The following is a 26,610-nucleotide window of genomic DNA, read 5'->3' on the forward strand; positions in this document are numbered from 1 at the left end:
AGTAGGGGGTGTGCAGCCTACTCGTCCCGCCCCTGCCTCTGAGTGACAGGACCGTGGACAGCAACATTTCCAGCAGGACACGAAGTTTGTCGGCCCTTGCCTTGGCTGAGCTAAGGTGTGTGTGTCCGGCGAGGGCGAGGGGGCTGGGGCGGCCCTGCAAGGGAGGCTCGGGGTCCGGGACTGAAAGCGGGCGCACGTCCTTAGCGAGTCCCCAGAGCGTTTAGGAGATGGTCGTTCCTCCCTGAGAGCGGCGCTTGGGCTGGCTGGGCGTAGGGAGGCTCTGGAAGACCGGGAACCCGAAGCTAGGGAAACCCAGTAGGTACGGTAATCACTTAAGGACCCCTTCCGGCGTGCAGGGCGCTCGCGGTGGGGGTGGGGACGGCGAGCACGGAGTTGGGGCGGTGGGTGGGCGTGGCCGCCTCTGTTGCTAAGGAACGAGCGGTTCCCGCCCTGCCAGCGTGTCTGGCGCCGGCGCTGGGCCCTGGAAATTTTAGCTCCACCCACCTCCCGAGGCCTCTTTCTCGGTTGGGGATTGGCTCTCTTGTGCTGTCAGTTAATTCGTGTCCTGTTATTTTACAGTCCAGCACTCGGGGTCTCGTAGTTCTTGTTCTGGGTTTTCTCTGGTATTACTCCACTCCGTACTTTTACCAGCCTTCCCCTTCTTAATAAATATCTGCAGACCAAAACATTTGCAGAGAAGAGCTTCAGGCTGCGTTGAGGTGGCGTTATTTGCACGGGGTGGTGGGAGGGACTAGGGTGGGATGGGAGGAAAGGATCTTTGCTTGGTGCTTGGTGAATCCCTGGACCCCCAGGGTGTTGGTATCCGTGTGGATGGCTAGGAAAAGGGGGATAGGATATCTAATTTCTTCTACCTGGAATTATTTTTCTCTCTGCTGTAACGTTTGAGCACAATGAGCAGCTCAAGAAGTTGAGGCAGTTCATTTTTGGACAAGCTCCAATACATGATTTCCCTTTCCAGTTCCTACTGTGGAAAGTGGGTGATAGATACTAATTGGATCAAGCCCCTCGGCTTGATTGGCCCACATTTAATGATTAACTGTAAGATGGTAACCACAGATAACCACTTCAGATCTCTTTGCTCCTATCATTTGGCCCCAAATGATTGAGCAGAACAAACATTCCAGAGAGAAAACACATAAGGAGCTAAAGTCTACTTTTACTTCCTTCTGCTAGGTTTACTGTATAAATCTACAAGAAGGAAGCTTGTACTTCTTAGAACACTGAGGAGAACCTTGGCCTGTAAGTCAGAAAACTGTCAGGGTTAGGGAATGTTTGTCCTTGGCCAATAACCTTCATAACTGTTTTCTCATCTATACTTTGCCCTTTGTTCCTAAAAATTAAGGAGGGATAATTGATTATGAAAATATTATTAATAATTTACACAGATGTGAAGTGTTATTGATTGCACTTTATCTTTTTGTCTATATGATCTGAATTTGTAAACACATAGAAGTATGATCATTTAGCTTAAAGTAGTTTCAAACCTCCCTTGGGACTTCTCTTATCATCGGGTTATTTAGAAATGAAGCAACTCATTTATTTGTTGTTGATTCTGCGAATACTTCTCGTTAAGTGGTGCCTTAAATATCTTGCATGACACTTTTTCTCCCCCTTGACATCACTTGGTTTTTCAAAGTATATACATAGCCTGAAAGGATTCGGAAAGATTACCTTCTAATCTAAGGATGAATGACCTTCTTGATATCATGTACTGCTTTGAGAAGCTAAAGAAAGCTATTGAGTCTCCCCTTAGAGAAAGACACTGTTTGAAGTGTAATTGGACCCTGGATTAAGACCCTGTTTTGGGTCAACTTCTTGAGGGATAAGGAAATTATTCTCCCCCTTGCTTCATACCAAAGAGTGACTGAGAACATAGCTGGGAACAGAATTCGGTCTTTGTTCTTTTTTCTACATTGCATTTTACCATAGCTTAATTTTAGTTCAGCATCTTAAGCCAATCTTTTTTTTTTTTTTAACCATTTAATAAACATGAACTACCAGTGCTCAATAAATTGTTGCTGTCTTTCAAAACCATGTAAACTGTAATTTTTTTCAAATGCCCTTTGATTATTATTCTCTTAAAGGATATTCTTATATTTAAACATGTGAAAAAAGAAATCATTGTCAAATATTTTGCGAAAATGTTAAATTGTATTTTTGAGATAAACATTAAAAACATAAACTTTCTCTTCTATCACAGTCCATTTTGGACAAAGAAAAGCTGATTATGTTTATGCCACTTGAATACCATTACCTGATTCCCAGAACTCTTTTCTTCAGTTTGAATCATCTTTCATACTATTTTAATTTCCCATGGCTAAAAAGTATTGTGATTGGTTCCACTATGGTTTTTTTCGTGATTTCTGTATGAAAATAAAGGCTATAAAGAGCCTAAATTTTCCTAAAGTTTATTTAGGTTTATCAATGAAAGTGGGCATATGTGGTAGACATTATCATCAGAAAGGGAAAACACTGAAAAGAGAAAATATGTATTGCTTTTTTAATAAACGTAAGAGTATATAGGAGCACATGTCATTTTCCTTATCGTTTATAATTTTATTTTATCTATTTAGTATTTGACTATCCCTTTCTCAACTCCATTTCTGGTAGAGAAACTGATATAAAGATAAATGGATTAGAGAAAGCATTCTACTGGAATTACAGTTTTTAGGGGCTCAATAAATAATCACTTTATTTTTCCTCACTCTCTTGGGTGTGTAAACAGACAGAGGGAGTTTGCAATATCACCTTCCTTACTAAAGAGCTGATTTGGCGTAGTGCTTTGGATGGGAGATCCGAAATGAGTACTAGTACTTTCTGCCTCCTCCTACCTCCTACCTCCTACCTCCTACCTCCTACCTCCTACCTCGTCTTTTCTTACATCTTTTCTTAAGTGAGAGATCATTTCAGTTTGCAGAAAAGGTACATTTACCCAGAATTAGCAATGAAGTAAAAGAAGGAAAAACTCTAGTATTGACAGGTTTCTAATAGCTAATATCTACCCATCGGAGTAATATGGACCAGTGGATTTCAGCTGCCAGTCACCAATCAGATAACTCTCACGTTGGGAAGCTGTGGATAGGAGTAGGATCTGAGGCCAGGACTGTTAACCTAGTGCTCTGATTTTCCACCCTAGATGATCCCTTTGGGTCTTTTGATATAAGTGGAGGTGTTTTTAAATTATTACTGTGTCTTTAAAAGCTTATGGCTTTTGGGACCCTGAAGTTGAGGAATGGTAAGTATTGTGTAACATAGAGGTCCAGCTCAATGAAGAATTTTCTTCCCACACTCCAAGGCCAAAAACATGTCCTTTGAGAACTGCTGTTCCAGTGGAAGTTCCTCTACATGGAGGCATGAGGCTAGACGAGATTTCACCCTAGTCTTTGTTCCTCTGTGTTCTTGTTTTTGTCGTCAATAGATTAAGCTCTAAGTGTGAAGGTCTTAATAAAAATACTGCTTAGAAAATAGCTATTTTTTGGTATTTTCCAAGAATGACTAAAACAATGTTAATAGAAAATACTAATGCATATTTTATAATATTTGATATCCTCAAAACATTTCTAACTGAACAGAGAAGGATCTAGAGTCTAAGAGCTAAATCTTTTCACACCTGGTACATGCATTTAATCCTTTCTTGTATGACAGAAATGTTCAGTATCTTTTTTTAATGTTTATTTATTTATTTTGAGAGAGAGAGAATGAGCATAGAGGAGGGGCAGAGAGAGAGGAAGAAAGAGAATACCAATAGGGTCCAGACACTGTCAGCACAGCATGGGGCCTGATCTCACAAACCTTGAGATCGTGACCTGAGCCTAGACCAGGAGTCAGAGGCTTAATGGACTGAGTGGGCCACCCAGGTGCCCCAGAAATGTTAAGTACCTTTGTGATGATAGAGTGCAATAGGTATATATTTTCTTGAAAAAGAAAAGATGATTTCTTAGCTTCTTAACTTGGAAATGCTAAAAAATGATAGAAAGATAAATACTGTGTACTCAGAGGTTTAACAAATTCTGTTTTGTTGAACCTCCCGTAAATGAGAGGATCTTATGTATTTTCAAGCCACTGAACATGGAGAATGACAGCAGGAATAAACAGAAACTTAGTTCTTCTATAATAGTGTTATGCAGTGACATAGTTGTAAAAATAGCAGACCAATTGGACTGAAGACCTTAAAATTTTGGCAAAGACAAAAGGAAGAAATGTATTTTAGATATTAAAAATATTCAGATATTGCTGGTTGTAGACTGATAAATTATATGGATACCTGTGACAAAATCCTAATTGTGGATTACAGTTTATAACCTACACTAGACAGAAGGCACACTGGACTGAAAGTTTTAGACTAGGCTCCAGCAGTAGATAAATTATTTGGGGGTGAGGGGGTGATAATGTTCCAGGCATCGAGTTCCTTATATGTGAATATCTAGAATTGAAGATTTGTGGTGTTCTTCCATTTTTATGAAGAATGTGCTTGAGCATTATAATACATTCTCATTATTCACAGTGGTTCAATATAGCACGAATGTCTCTGGGCAGGGGCATATCAGGTTTTTTTTTCTTTTTAAGAACCAGTTTATGGGGCACCCAGTTGACTCAGTCGGTTAAGCCTCCCACTCTTGATTTTGGCTCAGGTCGTGATCTCACAGTTTCATGAGTTTGAACCTTGTGTCAGGCTCTATGCTGACAGCATGGAGCCTGCTTGGGATTCTCCCTCTTTCTTTGCCTCTCCCCTGCTTGTGCTCTCTCTGTTCTCTCAAAATAAATACATAAACTTAAAACAATTAAAAGAGAATTAAAAAAAAGAACCAGTTTCTGATTCCATATTGTCATTTTCTAGGGGTCCGTTATCTGCCTTTTCTCCTGTCCTCAATATTCCACCCTCACACCTCCCATACATACATACATTTGGGAAAGAGGACTGTGTAGAAATGCTCTCTATAGTCTCTCTTTTTTTTTTTTTTTTTTTTTTTAATTTTTTAGATGTTTATTTATTTTTGAAAGACAGAGACAGAGTGTGAGCAGGGGAGGGGCAGAGAGAGAGAGAGAGAGAGAGAAAGACACAGAATCTGTAAAGGCTCCAGGCTCTGAGCTGTCAGCACAGAGCCCGATGCGGGGCTCAAACTCACAAGCCGTGAGATCATGACCTGAGCTGAAGTCAGACGCTTAACCGACTGAGCCACCCAGGCACCCGTCTATAGTCTCTTGCAAAGCCAAAATATGCTGGATAACAGCATTCGAAATGAATAAAGTAGAACAAAAAAATCCCACAAACCCAAGGAAAAGGTAATCAGCAGAAGACTCAGGGGCATTCCTGTGAAAACCAAAGAAGAATTTTAAGCTAAAGAACATTTGAGGAAGTTCTTTGACATGTAACATGTGCAAGAATTCATGGTCTCTATGGGTAGGAGAACTCGAACTCCATATATGAAGAGCAGACAATGATTAGGTGACAGTAGGAAGACTGTAAGGTAAAACAAAAAGATAAGGAAAAACTAAAAATGAGAACTGTATTAGTTTTATATTCCAGCTTTAACAAACTACCACAAATTTAGTGACTTTAAAAACCTCAAATTCATTATCTTAATCTGCAGTTCAGAAGTCTGAAATAGGTCTCACGGGGATGAAAGCAAGGTTTTGGCAAGGCTGCGTTCCTTTCTGGAGGCTCTGGGAGGGAATCTGTTGCCTTGCCTCTCCCAGCTTCTAGTGGCTGCTCACATTCCTTGGATTATGACTCCCTTCATCTTCAGAGCCAGCAACATTACATCCCTGTATTTTTCTGTAGTCAAATCCCGTCCAGACCACAGCTAAGAAAAGTGAACTGCTTTTAAAGACCCACCTGGATAATCCACGATAATCTCTCCCTTTTGAGGTTCTTCATTTAATCACATCCATACAGTCCCTTTTGCCATGTAATCCTCACAGGTAATATTCACATAATCACAGGTTAGGGAATCAGGACCTGAGCATCTTTGAGGGATGCATTATTCTGCCTACCACAATGACATATTAAAAAATCTATATTTGAGGCAGTAAAGAACAGAATTGATATTACTGCAGAAAATTTAATCAGTATGAAAAATAGACTTGAAAAGTCCTCCTAACGTAAATATTGAATTCATGAAAAGAAAGTTGATATGTGGAAGAAAAAGAATGAGGTCCACTCTATGAAAATTTAGGGTTTTTGAAAAAGAGACTATACTATTGACAATTGTTCCTAATGAAGAGAAGACAGTATTTGAAAAAAAAAAAAGTGATAAGCAAAGAGGTAACAGAAATCAAAACTTTTTTGAGCTGAAAAAGTCATGGGTGCAGAAAGGAGTTACATAAGATGTGACAACTCAAAGAGACACAATATCAAAAATTTTTTAAATTAGTATAATGATACAGAAAAAATGCTTCATATATCTAGAAAGAGAGAAAAATAGCATATTACCGTCAGGAAACAAAAGTTAGGCTGGTCTTAGACTCCTTTCCTATAGCATTAAATAGCAGAAGACAACAGAGCAACATTCTTAAGAGGGTTTTCTGTTTTCTTTTTTTTTAATATCCATGCAGTTTGTATTTCTTGTGTAATGGCACAGAAAACCACTCCTAATGTTATAAGGGACCTTAAACTCCACCCTGTTTCCTTTTTTGTGGGGGGAGAAAACCTAAGACCTACAACAATTTATTAGAAGGTGATATAAATGTAAAAGCCATGGCATATTAAAAAAAAAAGCTGATAGTATATCCTAGAGTTCTAGAATATTGATGTGGCTCTAAATAATTATGTCAAATCTAGTTAAAAATTGACTATGAATGTAAAAAATTGCTTGCATGAAAAGACCTATAACATAAAAATTAATTCAGCAACAACAATCTAGATGTAAATAACATTTTGTGATTTTATGATTTATATATGCCAGAGATGAAACCTGGTAATTTAAGAGGATGGATAGACTTTAAAATATACCTAAAGCATTCTTCAGCAAACTAGGATCCGTGGGTTTCCCAAATCTGGCTCAGTGCTTGTCTTTCTATGACCCGTGAACCAAGAATAGTTTTTACATTTTTAAATGGTTGGGGGGAAAACAAAACAAAGCAATAATGTTTTGTAATGTAAACACGAAATTCAAATTTTGTTAATAAATAAAGTTTTACCGGAACACACCTACACGTTTCTTTACATATTGTATGTGGCACTAAAACAGCAGTGTGGAGTAATTGCAATAGATAGGCAAATGTGTGGCTGTGCTGCTTTGCACTGCTCAGAGCACTAGGAATTGCTATGACAATTATAGTTTGATTTTGCTTCTCAACCTTCAAAGCCCAAAAATTTACAATTTGGCCCTATATAGGAAAATTTGGCAACTCCTGACCTAAACTGTAAACTTAAAAAATTGGAATTTTCTTTTTATTTCAAGGCACCCAGATTTACTCAGCAATTGCCCTTCAATGTTCTGCTTACCCCACCATTTCTTTGGTCTTCTATGGACTGGCGTTAAAAACAAGTCTTATTATTTTTTACTTTTAATCATCCAAAATTTCTCTTTTGCACCTCTGTGCCTTAAATGAAACATATTCATGTAAAGATTTTAGAATTTCATTTCCAAAGACATTCAGTTAAATATTGCAGTACTGTTAGAAATAGTAGCATTTTATTATTGTATGCCAAAAATCTATGTGTTTATAGAGATAAGCATGTACTGTATTTAACAAGTGAGGTATGTATCAATCAGTTAATCAGCAAAGATTTGTTTGGCAGGTACAGATGAATTATATAGAGGAAGTGGTTTTGGAACAAGGTTTGGAAGGATGCCTGTGAATTTAACATAGATAAGGCTGGGGCTAAGGTAACAAGGCAAAGCGAACAATATTTGTAAAGCTACTAAGCTGTCAATAGGATCTCATAGTTGGGAAATGAAAGAAATTCAGTGGCTGGAACACAATTTGGAGGAAAGTAGCTAGAGTTGAGGCAATAAAAACCATGGTCCAGGCCGAGAAAGCTGTCATGTGCTACAGAAAGCCATTTTTATCTTATAGGCAGTGAAGATCCATTTTAGATTTTTGTGCTGTAGAACCAACATGATCAGATCAGTATTTTACAATAATAGTTCTTAAACTTTTCAAATACAGCACTCCCTAAATTTTTTTAATGCTATGAATATACGGTCATGGAACAAAAGTTGCATTGGGCTATACCCACATATGTCCTATTTATAACAGAATTTTCCTTGAGGAAGGATACATAGGCAATCCACTAATTATCCTAGGAACTTATGTGGTATGGAAACTTTTGTGAGCAGGTTGCTAAATAAACTGAACTAATTTTAAATTTTCAAAAGATTAAAAAGTTGCCTATAATGGAAAAAAAAAAAAAAAAGATCTGTCTGGCTTCTCCTGTCTACACAGAACTACTTTAAGACCAAACATAATGTATTATGTCAGCACACTGCACCAGTGTTATATATGGCTTATAAAAACTTTATTAAAACTTGAGATGATAGATGTTTAGTTATGGATCCCTTGAACATATTGGGATTTTCTTTTCTTAGATATTTAAAAAGCAATGTTTAATGCTTAGCGTTTCTTCTAATAAAATAAGCGTATTTGTTTTGAATGCCTCTAAAGAATTTCATTAAAACCATATCTCATTTTAAACATTGATTTTGATATGTAATAAAAAATAGTTTTCTAGGTAATATTGTCCCACATTTATATAGATCCTTATATTTAACACATTATTTTCATAAAAGCAATCTCATTTCATCCTTACAGTAATCTCTGTGATACATAGAACAGTTCTTTTCTCCATTTTATAGATTTGAAATCTATATCTCAGATGGATGATCTGGATATACTCTTCCTTATAGAGGAAAGTGAGTGTACTCTGTGATCAGATAGATTGCATTCAAATCTGTGCCCTTTGTTAACTGTGTATGCTTGGAAAACTCACTTAATCATTAGGAAACTCAGTTTTCTCATTGGGGGTTAATTGTACTTGTCCCACATAAATGTTACGAGACTTTCTGATAATACATGTGACGTGCAAAGCACAGTAAATGGAAACTGCTGATATCATTATTGTTGCTAATATTTGTCATCATCATTGATAAGTGTCCAATACCCATTATTCAAATTTTCAAAATCCAAAAGTTCTGCAAAATAAATTTTTTTCCAAGGTTGCATAAATTGAATTGAGGCAAAACCATACTTAAAATGGCATAGGACTATTTATGTCATCTTTATTTTTCCAGTCAGTGTTAATATTGATAAGATTTTACTATGAAATATTAATGTGCTGCCCCTACTTTTCTCCAGGAGTGTTATGTAATTATGGTAAATGGGATATATTACTTTTCTATAATCTGAAAACCTCCAAGGCACAACTGGCCCAAACATTTTATTGTATTTTTTTATTTTATTTTATTTTATTTTATTTTATTTTATTTTATTTTATTTTATTTTATTTTACTTTTTATTTTTTGGCCCAAACATTTTAGATAAGAACTATATATATTATTATAGTTTTTCATTTTAGCAACAACTTTATTGAGATATAATTCAGAACCATTAAATTTATTTTTTAAGTGTACAAGTCAGTAGTTTTTTTGGATATTCACAGAGTTGTGCAACCATCACCACTATCTAATTTTAAAATGTTTAAATAACCTCAAAAAGAAACCCTGTACCTGTTATCAGTCATGCCCCATCTCTTTTGCTCTCACTTTCAGCCGCCCTATATAAGTGTTAATTTGTCTTCTATCTCTATAGATTTTCTCATTCTGGACACTTACTATAAGGAGAACAATAGGAATAATGTATTAATTGGACTTTTGTGACTGGCTTCTTTCACTTAGCATAATGTTTTCAAGGTTCACCGTGGGCTAACCATGGAGTTACCATGGGGTAACACGTAGTAATATTTCATTCTTTTTTATGGTGGAATAATATTCCATTGTATGGTTATACCACGTTTTATTTATCTACTCATCACGGATTGTTTCCACTTTTTGACTATAAGAATATTGCTGCTATGAACATTCATGTATAAGTTTTTATATGGACATGACGTATGTTTTCATTTCCCTTGGGTAAATACATAGGAGTGGGATTGCTGGATCGTATGGTTACTCTAAGATTTTTTGAGGAACTGCCTAACTGTTTTCCAAGACCGTTTTACTTTCCCACCAGCAATATATGAAGGTCTAGTTCATATCCTCACCAATACTTCTTAATATCTGTCTAGTGAAGTGGTATCTCATTGTATCTCTTTTGATTTGAATTTCTCTAGTGACTAATGAAATTTAGCATCTTTTCATGTGCTTATTGGCAATTTGGTTTTATTCTGAAGAAATCTCTATTTAAATCCTTTGCCCTTTTTAAAATTGGATTATTTGCATTTTTACTGTTGAGTCGTAAGAGTTCTTCATTAGTCTGGATATAAGACCCATGTCAGATATATGATTTGCAAATATTTTCTCCCATTCTGTTGGTTGTCTTTTCACTTTCTTGATTATGTACTTTGGAACACAAAAGTTTTTATTTATTCTGATGAAGTCCGATGTACCTGTTTTTTGTTGTTGTTGCTTGTATGTTTGGTGTTGTATCTAAGAAACTATTGCCCAACCCATGGTCATGAAGTTTTACTCCTCTGTTTTCTTCTATTTTATTTTTTTTCTTCTATTATTTCTTATATTATTATTTTTCTTCTATTTTATTATTTTAGTATTTGCATCTAGGTCTGTGATTCATTTGAGTTAATTTTTGTGTATAGTATGAAGCAGAACTTCAGGTTTATTCTTTTGCAGTACCATTTTTTTTTAAACACTGTGTTTTCAGGGGTGCCTGGGTGGCTCAGTTGGTGAAGTGTCCAACTTTGGTTCAGGTCATGATCTCACAGTTTGTGGGTTGGAGCCCTGCGTCAGGCTCTGTGCTGACAACTCAGAGTCTGGATCCTGATTCAGATTCTGTTTCCCCTCTTTCTCTGTCCCTCCCCCGCTCATGTTCTCTCTGTCTCTCTCTCTCAAAAATAACATTAACATTTTTTTTAAATAAAAATAAAAAATAATGTGCTTTCATATTTTCATGTGGACCTGGATTATTATCACTATTTAAAACAGCCTAAACATTGAAAGCTATTTTTAATGATATGATTAGAATTAGTGAAACTTGTGTTCTCAAATACTTGGGGTTAAATTTTGAGTTGGTTTTATTATTATGAGAGAGTGGTTTGGAACCATTTAAACTTGATACTCTTACATATATAAGAGCAGTTGCAACATAAAACTAGAGATGAGTTCAGTGCCTGGCACATAACAGATATTCAGTAAATATCTGTTGAACAAAAATGAATAAATCATATGTTATTTGTTTTCTTTGTTGCTTTTTAATGGGCATTTAGTTTAGAAAGTAACATCTAATATTTATGGTTTTATTAAATTATTTTTATATTTTTTAAAAATTATTTTTATAGGTCAACTCTGTACAAATTGCAATAACAGAGAACAAATTAAAATTGGTCTCTTTGCACACATATTCAACTCTAAAATATAGTGAACACATCTCTCACTACTTTTCAGATAATCATCATACAATGAATGAGCCATCTTAAAGTGTGGTCTGTAGAAATAATGTTACTATTTATTACAGTGGAAAGGGGGTCTTTAAATATATTTGAGACACACTGGGTCAAGTAAGTTTAAAAAGGTTTTCCTATTACACAACTTCTCAGGACCTTTTTTTTTTTTTTTTTTTTTTTTTTTTTTAGAAGGTATGCCTTGTGAAAAAGAGGCATAGTATGGAACATTTTTCTGAGTATATTTGACCAGAGAAGCTTAATTCAATTGAATCTATAACAGACTTAGCAAACCAAGAAACACTTCTTGGAAAATGCTACCACAGTGTTTTTATTTTGTGGGCATTAGGGCACTGGAGATCATCTGTTTAATATTTCCATATACTCTACTTTGAATTCCAGTAAGAAAAAGCAACCAAGAACATTGTTATTGGTATCTGGAATTGAATTTGCCAGGAATGCAAGCACGGCTTCTTCAGTAAAGATCTTGCCTTTGGAAACATCTTACCCCTTGGCAGCTCTCCGGAGTTCAGACTTAGCAGCATCAAGGACACAACACAAGGTGTGTTTATTTGATCTAACATTTGGCAAAAGGTGTTTTGACTTGTGGTTTGTTTTCTTTCACTTGTTTTCCTTGTTTTGGTTTGTTTGCTTCTGGCAATGAACTTGAGTTTGGAAGGTAGTCTTTCTTATGGAAGGCAGTATTACAATAGGGGAATGTTTTTACTTATACTTATTTTGTGGTATTTGGGCAAATCCAAGTAAATAAAGCAAGATCCACAGAACTATAAATCTGTATCTGAAATATTTTTTGAATCATTTGTTATCATTAATCATCTATTAGGATTTGTTTCTACATTAAATATTTGATATCTCTTGATGTTTGGTACTCTGTGATACTTTGGTACGTTACTATATTTTGGTAATCATGTAGGGATCATAATCAGTGTCCCTGCATAGTAAGTAATGAACAGATTAAGATCATCATAAAATGTCGTTCAATGTCAATTTTAATCTTTCTTGATTAATTGGTATATCCTCTTTTTGCCTGTTTTGTGGGAAGAGGAAGTATGTTACAGAATCAAAGAATGTGGGCCCCCGTTATATCTCTGACCTTATCTTCTGCTGTCCTCTTCCACCTCGTCCTCTGCTCAGAACTTTTCAATGACTGTCTATCTCAATCAAGATAAAAGCTAAAGCTCTTAAACTGGCCTATATGTCTCTACAAGAGATGGTTCCTTGTTACTGCTCTAATCTCATCTCTAATGACTCACTTGCTCAGCCATACTGGCTCCTTTGTTGTTTTTGAACATGCCAGGCATGTTCCCATCTCAGGGTTTATGCTATTCTCTCTACTGAATTGCTCTTCCCTAGATATCTTCATAGCCAACTTATTCACTTTCCTTTGGGTCTTTATTAAAAGATCGTCTTCTAAATGAGATCTTACCTGGTCACCATCTAAATATCCCTGCTCTATATTTTCTACTTAGCATTTATCACTATCTAATGAACTATATATTTTATACTTATTTGTCTTGCTTATTGTCATTGTCCTTCGCAAGAATATTAGTTCCTACGAGAAACAGGGCAGGTGTTTTTGTTTTCTCTGGGTTTGCTCTATCTGTAGCAACTAGAGTAGTTCTTGGTCCTCGATGAGTGAATTAATGAAAGAGCGGTTAATTCAGCAAACATTTTTTAAGCACTTACCATAAGCGAAGCACTATGCTAATTGGTGACAAAACAGAGATGAAATACACAGTTCCTGCCCTCAGAAGTACTGTTGGAAGGGATATGGATGGTTACAGCAGCCATCTCACTAGTGTTGTGTTATGGTAAGAGTATGAATACGATACTGTCTGCATTTGGAGAAACAGCATTTGAATCAGACTGTGTGGGGCTCATGGAAGGCTTGCTGGAAAAGGTAACCTTTTGTATCAGCCAGAATAGCCTGGGTTATGCTGTAGGAACAAACAAGCCCAATTCACAGTGTCTTAACTCAACAAATGTTTCTTTCTCACACAGACTACACATCCAAAACGTGTTGGTAGGAAAGCTCATGTACTTCCATGACCCAGATGCAGCCATGGGAAGAGAGTGGCTAATTATGCAGTGACACATTGTTCATAACAAATTTCAAAAGGGGGACTATGAAGTGCAATATTGTCTCTACCCAGAGGGAAAGGAGATTTGGAAGATATGTGAGTAGAATTAATGACTGCTATACCTTTCTACTGTTTTAAAGGAGTATAAGATGCCCAGGTAAAGAAGTATCTGAAAGCATTTTCAGACAAAGGAAGAGCATGGGCAAAGGCAGTAAGCTGTTATGTAGTGTGACAATTTCAAGGAACTGTATGCAATTCAAAGTGTTGGTGTTGGATAAAGACAGGTAAAGAGTTTGGAAGGAGAACAGGGGTCAGAATATACCAAACTATGGAATTAGAACTCCATCCTAAAGGACACCGGGAAACACTGAATGATATAATATACTTCAGGGGATTTTTTTGATTAAACTTAATTTGTGAAAGATTATGCTGGAAGCGGTGTGGGAGATAGTTTGAGGGAAGCAAGACCAGAGACGAGACCAGTAATGATACTAATGCAGTAATGCTGGTGAGATACCTGACGAAGGCAATGATGGAAGAAATGGTAAAAGAGGGGAACAAAAGGTAAAAAGGCAGGAAAAGTATATACATGGGGGTGGACTCCAGGGCACCGGGGGAGCCTTGGTACAACACACTTCTTACACCGAGGCTGTAGTAGAGATAATGACCTGACAGTGTTTTTACCTTAGCACGTGTGTGTGGATTTACATGTGTTTGGTGTGTGTATCAATGTGTATGTTGGTGTGTGAGTGAGCTAGAGCAAGCTTGCAAGTGAGTGATTCTTACCTAGTGGTCTGTATTTTCTTTGTGATTTGGGAAATAAGCTCATATGCGTAGAATAAAATGAAGGGGGATAGAAGACATCAGGAGAGCCCTGCAGGTTGTAATGGCTACTGAGTCAGATGGGACATACCATTGACTTGGGGGAGAGAAGTTGCTGGAAGTGTTATGCACTTATAACAAATTAGATTATATATTTTACTGTAAAAATTGCTTTGGGAATTTTCCAGTTTCTTTTTCTTTAAATTGTTTAGAGATCAGTAATAATTCAAAAATATACACTTTAAAAGACATTTGTGTATGCTGCTTCCATTAAAGGGACTCATGAGATATAATCTAGCTCTAGCCCCCACATTTTGGTTAACATGATAATACAGACCCAATCACTTCATAACAGAGGGAATAAAAATTTCTAAAACTAATGAGGTAGTTATCCAGTGCTTTTATGGGATCATTCTTTTATGCTAGATTTTCAAATAAAGTACTATAATGCAACAGTGAATTTTAATTTTTGAAAAGAAGTAGAGAAAGTATTAGAATATTTGTGATATTTTTTAAAGAAGTTTTCAGAAGACGTTGTTTGGAATGTACTATCATTTAAAGGATACTCTAAAATCATGTTTCTTGTTTGCCATTGTGTATTAAACCCATGGTTAAAATATTTGGGATGTTACATTTATTATTGCAAATGAAAGTTTTGAGACCTTGATGGCAGAGCTAGTTTTATCTAATATCAAACTACTGCTCTAAGGAACATACTGAGCTGCTCAATGCATGTTGTGGAGAAAAATGTAAACATTTAGTACAACTCCTGAGGAGAGAATAACAAAGAAGTGATGGAAAAGTTGACCTGAAAAGATTCTTTTCTTAGACTGAAGGGTAATTTAGAACTCTTGACAAAGATTAGAGATACAGTTATTAGTTTTAAAACTGAGGACTAGTGTTTAAGCTTTTGTTTGTTTCTTTGTTTAGAATTCTTCCATTGTAGAAAGTATTTTTGAGTACTCATTATGTGCATATACCGTAAGCATGAAATTGGTACTCTCTTAATCCAGAATTTCCAATATTTTCTGACAAAAAGACAGCATATGTAATTTGGCATCTTAAAAGTTGTCCAAAGATACTTTTGTTGGAGCCACTTAGCTGATAATAGAAGATGGTTAGGAGACCAAGTAATGGTGGAAAGTGTACAGTTTCTATGTAATTAAATTAGTACAGGCATAGTATATTCTTAGACCATTCTTGTACTCTGAGAACTTAACTATAAGGGAGCTCATTGACTTTTTAAATGAATGTGAGGTCATCAAGTTCGGGTTGTTTTTTGTTTATGAAAACCATTTGGACTGTGAGGTACCTCAACAGCAAGTAACTGATTAAACCAGCATGACATAATGATACTAATAACATTTCATGAACACTTACTATGTGAGAAGCACCATGTTAAGTACTTTATAGATTTAGCTCTTTAATTTACTGCTTACAACAGCCATGTGGGATAGGTATTCTTACTGTGTCCACTTTAAAAATCGTAAATGAGTTTAGCTTGGTAAACAACTAAAAAATGATTGAACCAGAGGGAAATGAGTTAAAGTAGAGAAAAGTTAACACTCATATTCCTATAAGAGATAGAGAATGCATAGTAATATTTTAAAACTCAAAGTATTTTTATGTGTTTACAGTAACTAACAATAAAGTGTGGATGATTTAAGCTAATGTAATAGTGTTTTGAAAAATATTTACTCAAAAACATGTATTGAGTGCCTGCTGTGTACCGCATTCTTCTAATCGTTACAGGTTTTTAGTTATAAAAACAAATATCCCTGCTCTTGTGGTACTATGTTCTAGTGGAGGGAATTCAGAAAATAAACAGTAGGGTAGATTTAATATGAAAAAGTCTTTTTTAATATTTTTAAGTAGTTGATAGATCTAAGGTAAGATAACTTTTCTGTTGCAATACTGATAACCTGATAGTTTGTATCATTTTGTAGTGCCTATGTCAAATCATGGAAAGGATGAAATATTGATTATTTAAAATGATTGTTTATTTTAAATAATTAATTTGAGATTAAATGTTATTGACCATTACTTTGAAGACATATCTTTCCCTCCTCCCTCCTTGCACACTGAGGATGCATCATTCCAAGAAAGCAATTAAATGTCATTTGTCATTTGTAAAAGAACTTTGTTTTGCATAATTACAGACCTGGGTGGTCCATGGTTAAAATGGAATGAAAGTGAATTAAAAAAAAAAAAGACTTAAGACATTTTTTCCTATGAAGGACACATTTAAGTGCAGTCTTAGCACCTTAAAATAACTGCAAATGCTCATGATTGAAGATTCAATTTTGCTCTTTTTGTTCAGCTATATCAGTGTGCCTTTATGTGTGTATGAGAAAAAGAGGAAGGCAGAGAATAAATATGAGAAGGAGAATGAATTATGCCAGGGCTCCCTAGGTGCCTTTGTTACAGTAGCTTTTCAGAATCCTTACCACTGTAATTCCAAGAATTGACTAAACATTTACATATATTGTTAAAATAGAGGATGCCATTTCTCTCGGTCTTGGGTTTCTTCTCCTTTCTCTCCAGCGATCTTAGTGTGGCTATACAGGATATTCCTTTATGTACGTACACGTCTCTAGTAGACCACTCTGAACCGCTCTATTCGGTAGGCCATCTTTCATTAATTCTTTCTTATGAATGCTTTAAGGAGTTAAATAATGGATACGGTTTATGGACTTCATTACTGAAGTAGTAATGATGTGGTACAGTAAAAAATTAAAATGTTCAATCACAAGGTCGTTAACAAAGAATGAAAAATAATTAAGGGCAAAAGAAGAAAAAAAAGGTTTTAAGATAAAATCCAAACTCGTTGAGAGAAGCATTGGAAAGATTTTGCAGAGGATAGAATCTGTATTAAAAGAAGAGTCCAGTTCTGTTAGTAACTAGATTTTTGTGCTGGAAGAGATAACATGAAAGTCTTTGGAACAGGCTGTAAAAAGGTTTTGGAAAAAGTAGAGGTAACAAAAGTAGCAAATGTAGTTTAAAAATGAACAGTAAGGAACGTAATGCATTAAGGAGAGATATGGCCTCATCAGAAATTGTGATTATAGCCAATAATATGAAAAAGTTTGGGCACATTTTTTTTCTTTATTAATTGATTTAGGCATTTTATTCATAGACTAAGAGTTGTTCATGTTCATGAAATCCTATCTTCTGATCTGAGCTAAACAAGGCAAGTTTGAAGGCAGGGGCTCAGAGCTGTCCATAGCCTTTTTACTACATTCATTTTTAAATGCCTTATTTGAAAGAGAATGTCCTAGTTTATGATTTTCATATTTTTTCCCTTTTAGAAAGAGGCAGATGGTATGAAAACTGGACTCCCTTATTTAAAGGGAATGTTGATATTTATAACCAAGCTTATCTCCAGCAAGATTTGTTTTTTGCAGCTGTTCCAGGTTGGAAAAAAATATTATATTAAAGCCCTGGCTTGTTTTTCTTTCCATATTTGGGGGGGGGGGGAATCTTCAGAATGTGAAAAAGTGATGTTTGATTTTAAACATGAATGCAATGTAAACTGTGATTTTTTCCTTCTATATGTGAATTTTCTGTTTGTATGCTGTGATGATATTACTCTTTTTGTTTCACTGATCTATTTCCTAGATACATCACACTTGAAAAATAATTTACTCATCATTTTCATATCATCAAAGTATTCTAGGAAGTAGAGTAGATTTTTATTAAGTTAGTCTATGTTATTGAACAAACCATTTTCTAATTTTCCGTTTTGCTATTTTAGTCATTTTCTTTCTGCCCAGGACATCTTTTTCATTGGGAAATTAAGGTGTGTGTTTTTTTTAAATAGTTATGTTATTTGCCAGCAGATATATTTTTTTCTTTTATCTTTTCTAGTTTTTGCTTCCATTTTTAAATATAAATGCTGCTGGACATTTCCCTGGATGTATTTTAGGAAGTTTTTAAAACCAATTTAATAATTAATTTTATTTTATACTCTAAACTTAATACATGGAGCTATCTCTTTGGGCACATGATAACACTAAATGGATATCTATGCTTGTGCACACATAAAATCTTTGCACATGTTTGTTCAGCATATACACCCACATATATACAGTTTTTCAAAGGCTTTTTGTTGTAAATATATTGATTTATTGTGAATAAATGTGATTATTGATTTATGTAGAGATAACTTACACAACTTCCTTGTCAAATTAATGCAAGACCCACTGTTTATCTTCTTGAATATGAAATTTTTTGCAAATTATGATTATGTCAGACATATATTTTTTCTTTTTAATAATTGAAACTAAAACTTTTATTTAAAAATTTTCATTGCCTCTATAGCATTTACAGTTAAACTATTTTAACATCATGAAGACCAACATATTGCTTAAATCTTTGAAATAAACCATTACTAGTAGCAACCAATTTATTTTCAGAGAGTTTCTGATTCCTGAGTAAGCCCTTTAAATTTCAGTCTTCAGTTCACAAAATCATCACTCTCCCTTTTTAATCACATAGAACATGAGTACCTGTAATTGATTTTATGAATTCAGTTTATTACACATCTTTTATTCTTCCTTTATTCTTTATACAGTTAAAAGTGTTAAGTGAAGGATATGGGAATTCTTTGTTGGTGCATCCTTTCTATCTTTTCACAAGGAATGCTTTTCATGCTAGTATGACAGTTCATTGCACACATGCCATTCTTTCCTTGCATGAGTGTTCCTAAGGTGGCCTTCGTAAAAATTTAAATACAACTCGCAAAATTAAGAAACAAATTGACATGAAACACAGTGAAAGCTGCTAGCATTCTATTGCTTGTGTTCTCACCTTGAACAAAGCAAGTGATTCCATAGAAAGTATGAAACTATACCGATAAACATCACATATGTCACTATCCCTGGTTTTCTTTGTATTGCTGCATGGTCCCAATGTATACCTATATGAATGAGCATTTAAGGACCATGTGACTGGGGTTGCCTATATTCATTTTCTACTTCTTTTTAACCAGAAGATCCAAAGTACGTGTTTTCCAAATTATTTGAAAAGAATAAAGATGAAAAGATGTTTTTTTCAATCAGTACCTTATATATCTGAATGACATGTGAGTTCGGATACAAAGAGCTGGGGCAGAAATAAAATAAACTCCTTTATTATAAGACATGGCTGAAGGAGAAGATATATTTAATCATATAATTATAGAAGTAATAATGTATAAAAGAAAATGAAATGAGATATATTTAGAAACTATATTAAAATAATTGCATTTTTTAATTCAGAAAACATTTATGTATTTCCTTTGCTTTGTGGCCTTTGGTTATGAACATCAGTGAATGTTATTCTGTTTGTTCATGAGGCAAATAGCAAACTGCTGACAATAATCTGTCTCTTTTGGAAATATCCTTCTGGAGTACTTGATTCAGAGGTAAATGTTAACTTATCTGAAGAAGAATTTTATCAACACTGTTGAAAATTGGCCAGTGGGAAAGATACCACTTGTAGAGTACTAATGCCATAGTAGAATAACAACTGATTCTAATATAGAAACCATTAAAATATATGTTAATATTGCGACATTTTAACTTACTAATAAGAATATAGTTTAGGAGAGAATATAACAAAATTTACCATTCTTTTGTCTTTAAAAATAATTACTAGTAATAACCTGCATAGCTATGTTTAACTGATTAAATAATCTAGATATTAGATGACCTGTTTCCAGGTATGTATTAATTAGATTTAATTTTTTTTAATGTTTATTTTGAGAGACAGAGAGAGAGAGAGAGGGAGAGAGCATGAGTGGGGGAGGGGCAGAGAGAGAGAGGGAGACACAGAATCTGAAGCAGGTTTCAGGCTCTGAGCTGTCAGCACAGAGCCAGACGCGGGGCTCGAACCCACGAACAGCAAGATCATGACATGAGCTGAAGTCGGACACTTAACTGACTGAGCCATCCAGGTGCCCCGATATATTAATTAGTTTTATATTGCTGCATTAAAAATTACCGTAAACTTCATGGCTTAAAGCAACAACCATTTATTAGGTCCCTATTTTGTAGATCAGAAGTCCAGTGCAGCCTGACAGGGTTCTCTGCTCAGGGTATTGCAAACTTGAAACCAAATGCCAACCAGATGTTCAAGGCTTTGTGAAAGAATCCGCTTCTAAACTTATATAGGTTTTTGGCCGAATTTAGTTTCTTGTGGTTGTAGGACTGAAGTCCTCATTTCCTCCTTAGTTCACTGACCTCCTTCAGGCGACTCATATTTCTTGCCAGGTGGCTTCATCCAGCAGTGGAGAATTTCTCAGGCATCAAATCCCTTTTAATTTGAATCTCTTTGACTTCTTTGACTTTGACCTCTAAACCAAGATTTAAAGTGGTCATATTATTAGACGAGTCCCACTTTGATAATATCCCTATTTTAAAGTCAACTGATACAGATATTAATTAAATCGGTGAAACCTCTTTTGTCACTTAATGTAACATAATCATAAGAGTTATATTTCATCATGCTCACAGATTCCACCCATACACAGACTTTGATTTACTAAGTGCTCCAAGGTCACTTCATTATTTTTGCAGCTAATATCAGGTCTTTCTTGCTGTATCCACTTAACATTTTTGTATTTACATTTGACATACCACTTCCTATGTCTCTGCCACTATCTTCATAGATGTTCTTATCTGGGTTTAGAACAGGATAGACATAAAGAACCCACACACTGAGATTTATATTTTTAAAAAGCAGCTTATGAATTTCTAGGCAGAGTTACTCTGTGTCTCCATTGTACATTCAAAACTGTTTTGAGAAAACATGGAGTATCCCAGTTAATTGCAAAAAGCTGTAATATATTTAGGAATCGATGTGACAGAAATTTAGTAATGAATTTTCATATAGTCTCATCAGACAACAGAGTTTGAGGTACAGGTTAAACTTGGGTGCAATACTAGGGGGACGTGAGTAAGTGAAAAATGTTAAAAAAAAAAAAAAAAAAAGAAAAACAGTAGATAAGAAAGACAAATGCAAGGTGGTTACTTAAGCTGGCCACAGCCGCATAAGAAAACGTAGACTTTTGTTTATTCAAGTGGTTAATCTCCAGACATGCTATACAAAACCAATTACAGTTGACCCTCGAACAATGTAGATTTGAACTGTGCATTTAAAATATGTGGATTTCTTTCAATAAATACAGTATAGTATTTTCTCTAGCTTACTTTATTGTAAAAATATAATATAATATATAATGCATATAACATGCAAAATATGTGTTAATTGACTGTGTTATTGGCGAGGCTTCCAGTCCACAGTGGACTATTAGTAGTTAAGTTTTGGAGGAATTAAAGGCTATCCATGGATTTTTGACTCTGTGATGGTTTGGCACACCTAACCCCCATGCTGCTCAAAGGTGAACTGTAGCTGAACTGAGGAAGAGAAAGAAATTTATCTGCCAGCCTCTTCCCATCTTTTGTTTCTCATTGGTCAAAGCTCACCTTTGACAGTATGCTACTGTCCTTGTACTTTTAAGATTGTTGTTGGGGAAACTCTCACACTGTGTGCTCTCAGGCTTCATTGTAATCTTGGAATTGGTGAGGAGCCAGGCTTCCTGTGGGTGTTGGAGTTGGTAGGTATTCCTGTGACTGTGGATGTGGTAGTGGAAGTTGTGCTTTCACCTTCACACCCAGAGGAGGCCAAAGTGAGCTGAAGGTAATGGTTGGTGTTGTCCACTGGGCAAGTGATTGAGGCTATCGTAGTCAGTGAATCTGGGCAAGTGCATAAATTGGGTCTAACAGAGGTAAATTTATAGTGATTGCATCTGGCCAACTGCTTTAAAGATTCTTTATCATATGTAAATGCACCTAGGCCACAGTTTGAACCCATTAAATGTTTATGAAGTTTAATTTTTTTTTTTTTTTTTTTTAATTTTTTTTTTCAACGTTTATTTATTTTTGGGACAGAGAGAGAGACAGAGCATGAACGGGGGAGGGGCAGAGAGAGAGGGAGACACAGAATCGGAAACAGGCTCCAGGCTCTGAGCCATCAGCCCAGAGCCTGACGCGGGGCTCGAACTCCCGGACCGCGAGATCGTGACCTGGCTGAAGTCGGACGCTTAACCGACTGCGCCACCCAGGCGCCCCTGAAGTTTAATTTTTAAGTAGTGTGATGGTCTTGGCTCTTAGAACCTCTTCAAAATTTAGGTTGTTTTATGGATGGGGAAATAATTCAAGCATAATTAACATGAGGAGCAATAAATATCGGTCCTTTGCATACTTCTGTTAATTGAGTTCTAGAGTTATACTGAGAAGCATTGATCTTGTGGATGTGTTGCTTTTCAAATATGAGTATTGAACCAGATTGGTATTCTTTACTAGTGTAGACAAAAGCTAATTGTCTAAATTTCACACAATTATAGCAGACTTCAGATTAATGCTTACACGGTCTTCTTAGAAAAAGATTTTGTTATTATTTATTTTGTTGTAATTGTTTGCAAGATCAGGGTAGGATAGAACCTAGGTAGGCTAGTTGAACTGTCCAAAGAACCCTAACCAGGATAAAACAGACAGCAAAGCCCATCAAAATTAAATTGCTGAAAACAGTGATAAAAGAAATCTAAAATAGTCAAAGCAGGGGATGCATATGAAGTAAAGAAAAAAAAATAAATTTGAAGAGTGTTCTTCAATATTGTTCCAACCAGAAGACTAAGGAGTGGCATCTGTTAAGTATTGAAAGAAAATAGAATTCTATACCCAGCAAAAATATTCTTCAAGCATGAAGGACAAAACAAATACTTCTTTATCAAAAAACAAAATAAAACAAAACAGCTGAGACAATTCATTGCCACAAATTTGCACTACAAGAAATGTTAAAGTAAGTTCTTCAGGAAAAAGGAAAATGAAATAATCAATTTATACAATGAATAAAGAGAACTGGAAATAGTAAATATGTCAGTAAATATGAAAAACATTTTTCTCATTTTAAAAAATTTTAAAAATATAATTGATTGCTTAAAGCCAGTATATTGGCTCTAACTTATTTATTATACATGTAGATGTAATGCATGACAATAATAGCCCAAAGGACTGGGGAAGGGGAATGGAAGCTTACTGTTATATGCAATATGTAATGTAGTAGAAGATTATTTGAAGCTAGACAGTGATAAGCAATTTATGTACATAAAAAATGCAAGAGTGACCACCAGAACTGCAAAACAAAGAAGAATAACTACAGATTAAAAGTGAAGATAGAGTAGAATACTAAAATATGTTCAATTAATCCCAAAGAAGCAGGTAAAGAAGAGCAAGGAAAAGAACAGATGGGACAAATAGAAAATAAATTACATAATAGTGGATATAAACACAAACACAATTCCATTAAACAAAATGATCTTTTTTTAACGTTTATTTGTTTTTGAGACAGAGAGAGACGGAGCATGAACAGGGGAGGGGCAGAGAGAGAGAGAGGGAGACACAGAATCTGAAACAGGCTCCAGGCTGTCAGCACAGAGCCTGACGCGGGGCTTGAACTCACGGACCGTGAGATCATGACCTGAGCCGAAGTCGGACGCTTAACCGACCGAGCCACCCAGGCGCCCCTAAACAAGGTGATCTTAATACTCCACTTAAAACAAATGTTTTCAGGCTGGGTGAAAAAACAAGACCCAACTATATGCTGTTAACAGATCCAATTAAACATCTCTGTGCAAGAGATCTCAGGTGTATCCATCTTCCTTGTTTCCACCAGATAACCAAAGAATTTGATGTTTTGATGTTTATTATTAAGAAACATGAAATATATATATATAACACTTTTATTATGTATATATATTTCCCCTAAATGGTATCAGCTATTTATTTGTATATGTTAAAATGTTACATAAATGTGTTAACACGTGTATCATTGCCCACATATTTTAACTGTACTATATTTCATTGATGAATAAATTGTGGTATATTTACAGGGCTTTGGATTCTTTAAAAAAATTTTTTTGCTGTTATTAAAAATGTTGCAATGAGTAAGTCTTGTTAGTTTTTTCGTGCACATATAGCATTGTTTCTCTGATTCATATAACTAAGCAGTGGAATTGATGGTTCTGGTATATACATATCTTAAATTTTACTAGATCCTGCCATTGCACTCAGCAAAATACTCATTAATTACTGCTCTTATTTAATTGTAATAATCTGTTTTCTTAAAAAAAGTTCCATGAGTGGTCTTGCATATGTTTTAGAGGTATCCATAGTATTTATAGATATTTAAAAATGTTTATTGCTATAATAATTATGATTTTTGTATATGGACTTTATAAATTGTAACTTTGCTGAGCTCTTACAAAGAATCTTGTACAGATTCTAATAATTTGCATATAGTTTTTCTCTGCCCTTCCCCAGTCATATTATTTGTGAATAATAACTTTTTTTTTTCCTCTCCAGTTCCCATGTCCTGACTCCCCTTATATCATTATATCATCTGGATTTCTGAGTATAGTGATTATCTTTGTCTTGTTCATGATTTTCACTATTAAGGGCAATCTTTTCTTTACCTGTTTGCTACCCATCAACAGAGTAAGAAAGTTCTTTTCTGTTGATATTTCCTTCTTTCCTCTCTTTCTCCTTTCTTTCCTCCCTCCCTGCTTTCTTTTCTTCTTTCTCTCACTCTTTAAGAATCAATGAGTAATGAATACGTTTTTTTTTTTTTCCTGTATCTGTTGAGGACTTCCAATTTATTTCACCTTAAATAAGTTAACATGGAGAATATTATTAATGCATTATTTAATATTAAACTATCGTTCCATTTTTGTTATTAGCCAAGCTTTATCGTGGTAAATTTTATTATGATTATGCATACTGGATTTGGTTTCTAATATTATATTTGGGATTTTATCTCTCTCTTTTTAAGTGAGTTTGGCCTATGATTTCTCATTCTCATAATGTCCTTGCCTTCTTGTCATTATAAGGGTTTATTAGCTTCATTAAATGAGTTGAGAAGTGTTGTACCTTTTTGTTTTTCAAAATAGCTTATCACTTTATGTATCTGATGTAGCTTATTTATATGGATTATCTGTCTCTTGGATGGGTGATAGAACTTATCTATCCAGTAAAACTATCCAGTCTTGTTTGTTTTGTTTTTATTTTTAAGGATAGATTTTAATTACTAATTGACTCCATTAAATGACTTTTGTGCTGTTCAATTTTATGCCTCTTGAACCGGTGTTAGAAAAACTGTTTTCTAAGAAATGTTTTATCTTAATTTTTAAATTTATTGACAAGAAGTTTTTTACAGAATCCTCTTGTTATGTAATAGTAATAGCTGCTGAATGTGTAGTTGGGTTCCCTTATACATTTCTTATACTTTTGTATCTTTTCTCTTGTTCTGTAACGACAAGAGTTTGCTAACGACAAGAGTTTGCTACCGACAAGAGTTTGCTACCGACAAGAGTTTGCTACATGTTGTTATTTTTCAAAAGATCAGCTTTTGTCCATGTTGATCATTTCATCTCTTTTTTGTCTTTGTTTCCTATTTCATTGTTTATTGCTCTTAGTTTATCATCCCTTGTAATTGAAGGACTTTACTCCTTTTTGTTCTAGTGTTTTCTTTTTAGTTTTTTTTTCAGTCTTTTGTCTATTTTAATTTCTTCTAAGTTTTATGGTAGTTGCATTTTTTGTAACTATTCATTGATGTATAATACATAAAGCAATATGCACATAACACAAGAATGTTGGATGTTCAGTTCTCACAAAATGAATGCTCATGTACACAGAAACCTGATAATTTCTAGGTTGAAGTGTTTCAATCTCGGTAATTCATAACCGTGATAGAATGTAAAGTCTTTTATTGCTTTTTAACTATTTCAAATCTGTATTTTCCATATTTTCACTTCATAGCTTTTCTCTAATTATTTCTTTTTTCTTTTGGGAAACAATGTGAAACATTTAAAAATGTCAGCTATCAAGCATCTTTGACATACATCTTCTTAAGTGAAATGCCTTATAAAAGACATTATACATTTGGTAGAATAGGAATTAGGGAATAGGTGATGGGAAATAGAATCTGGTACAAAATAGAATTTATGGTTTTCTCATTTGTGTTTTGGTTCATAGCTGGGATATTTTTTCCTTTATCAATCCATAATTAGAG

The 26,610-nt window shown here is 34.9% G+C and overlaps 1 protein-coding gene across 7 annotated transcripts in view; it reads left to right on the forward strand.

Moving 5' to 3' along the window:
* The first annotated feature begins 4 nt into the window (after nucleotides 1-4).
* Nucleotides 5-26,610, forward strand: part of TRIQK (triple QxxK/R motif containing) — a 285,943-nt gene continuing 259,337 nt past the window's right edge. For 4 of the 7 annotated variants that reach the window (XR_006706417.1, XR_006706418.1, XM_045454240.1 and 1 more), the window contains exons 1-3: nucleotides 5-115; nucleotides 11,981-12,140; nucleotides 13,601-13,776. Coding sequence is in view for 2 of the 7 variants with exons in the window: in XM_045454240.1 (XP_045310196.1) it covers nucleotides 13,726-13,776 (51 nt within the window). In the remaining 5 variants the exon portion in view is untranslated. The remainder of the gene's footprint in view (nucleotides 116-11,980; nucleotides 12,141-13,600; nucleotides 13,777-26,610) is intronic. The other 3 variants (XM_045454242.1, XM_045454243.1, XM_045454244.1) reach the window with 2 other exon arrangements.

The sequence above is a fragment of the Leopardus geoffroyi genome, chromosome C3 (assembly GCF_018350155.1).
Source record: "Leopardus geoffroyi isolate Oge1 chromosome C3, O.geoffroyi_Oge1_pat1.0, whole genome shotgun sequence".
Taxonomy (NCBI): domain Eukaryota; kingdom Metazoa; phylum Chordata; class Mammalia; order Carnivora; family Felidae; genus Leopardus; species Leopardus geoffroyi.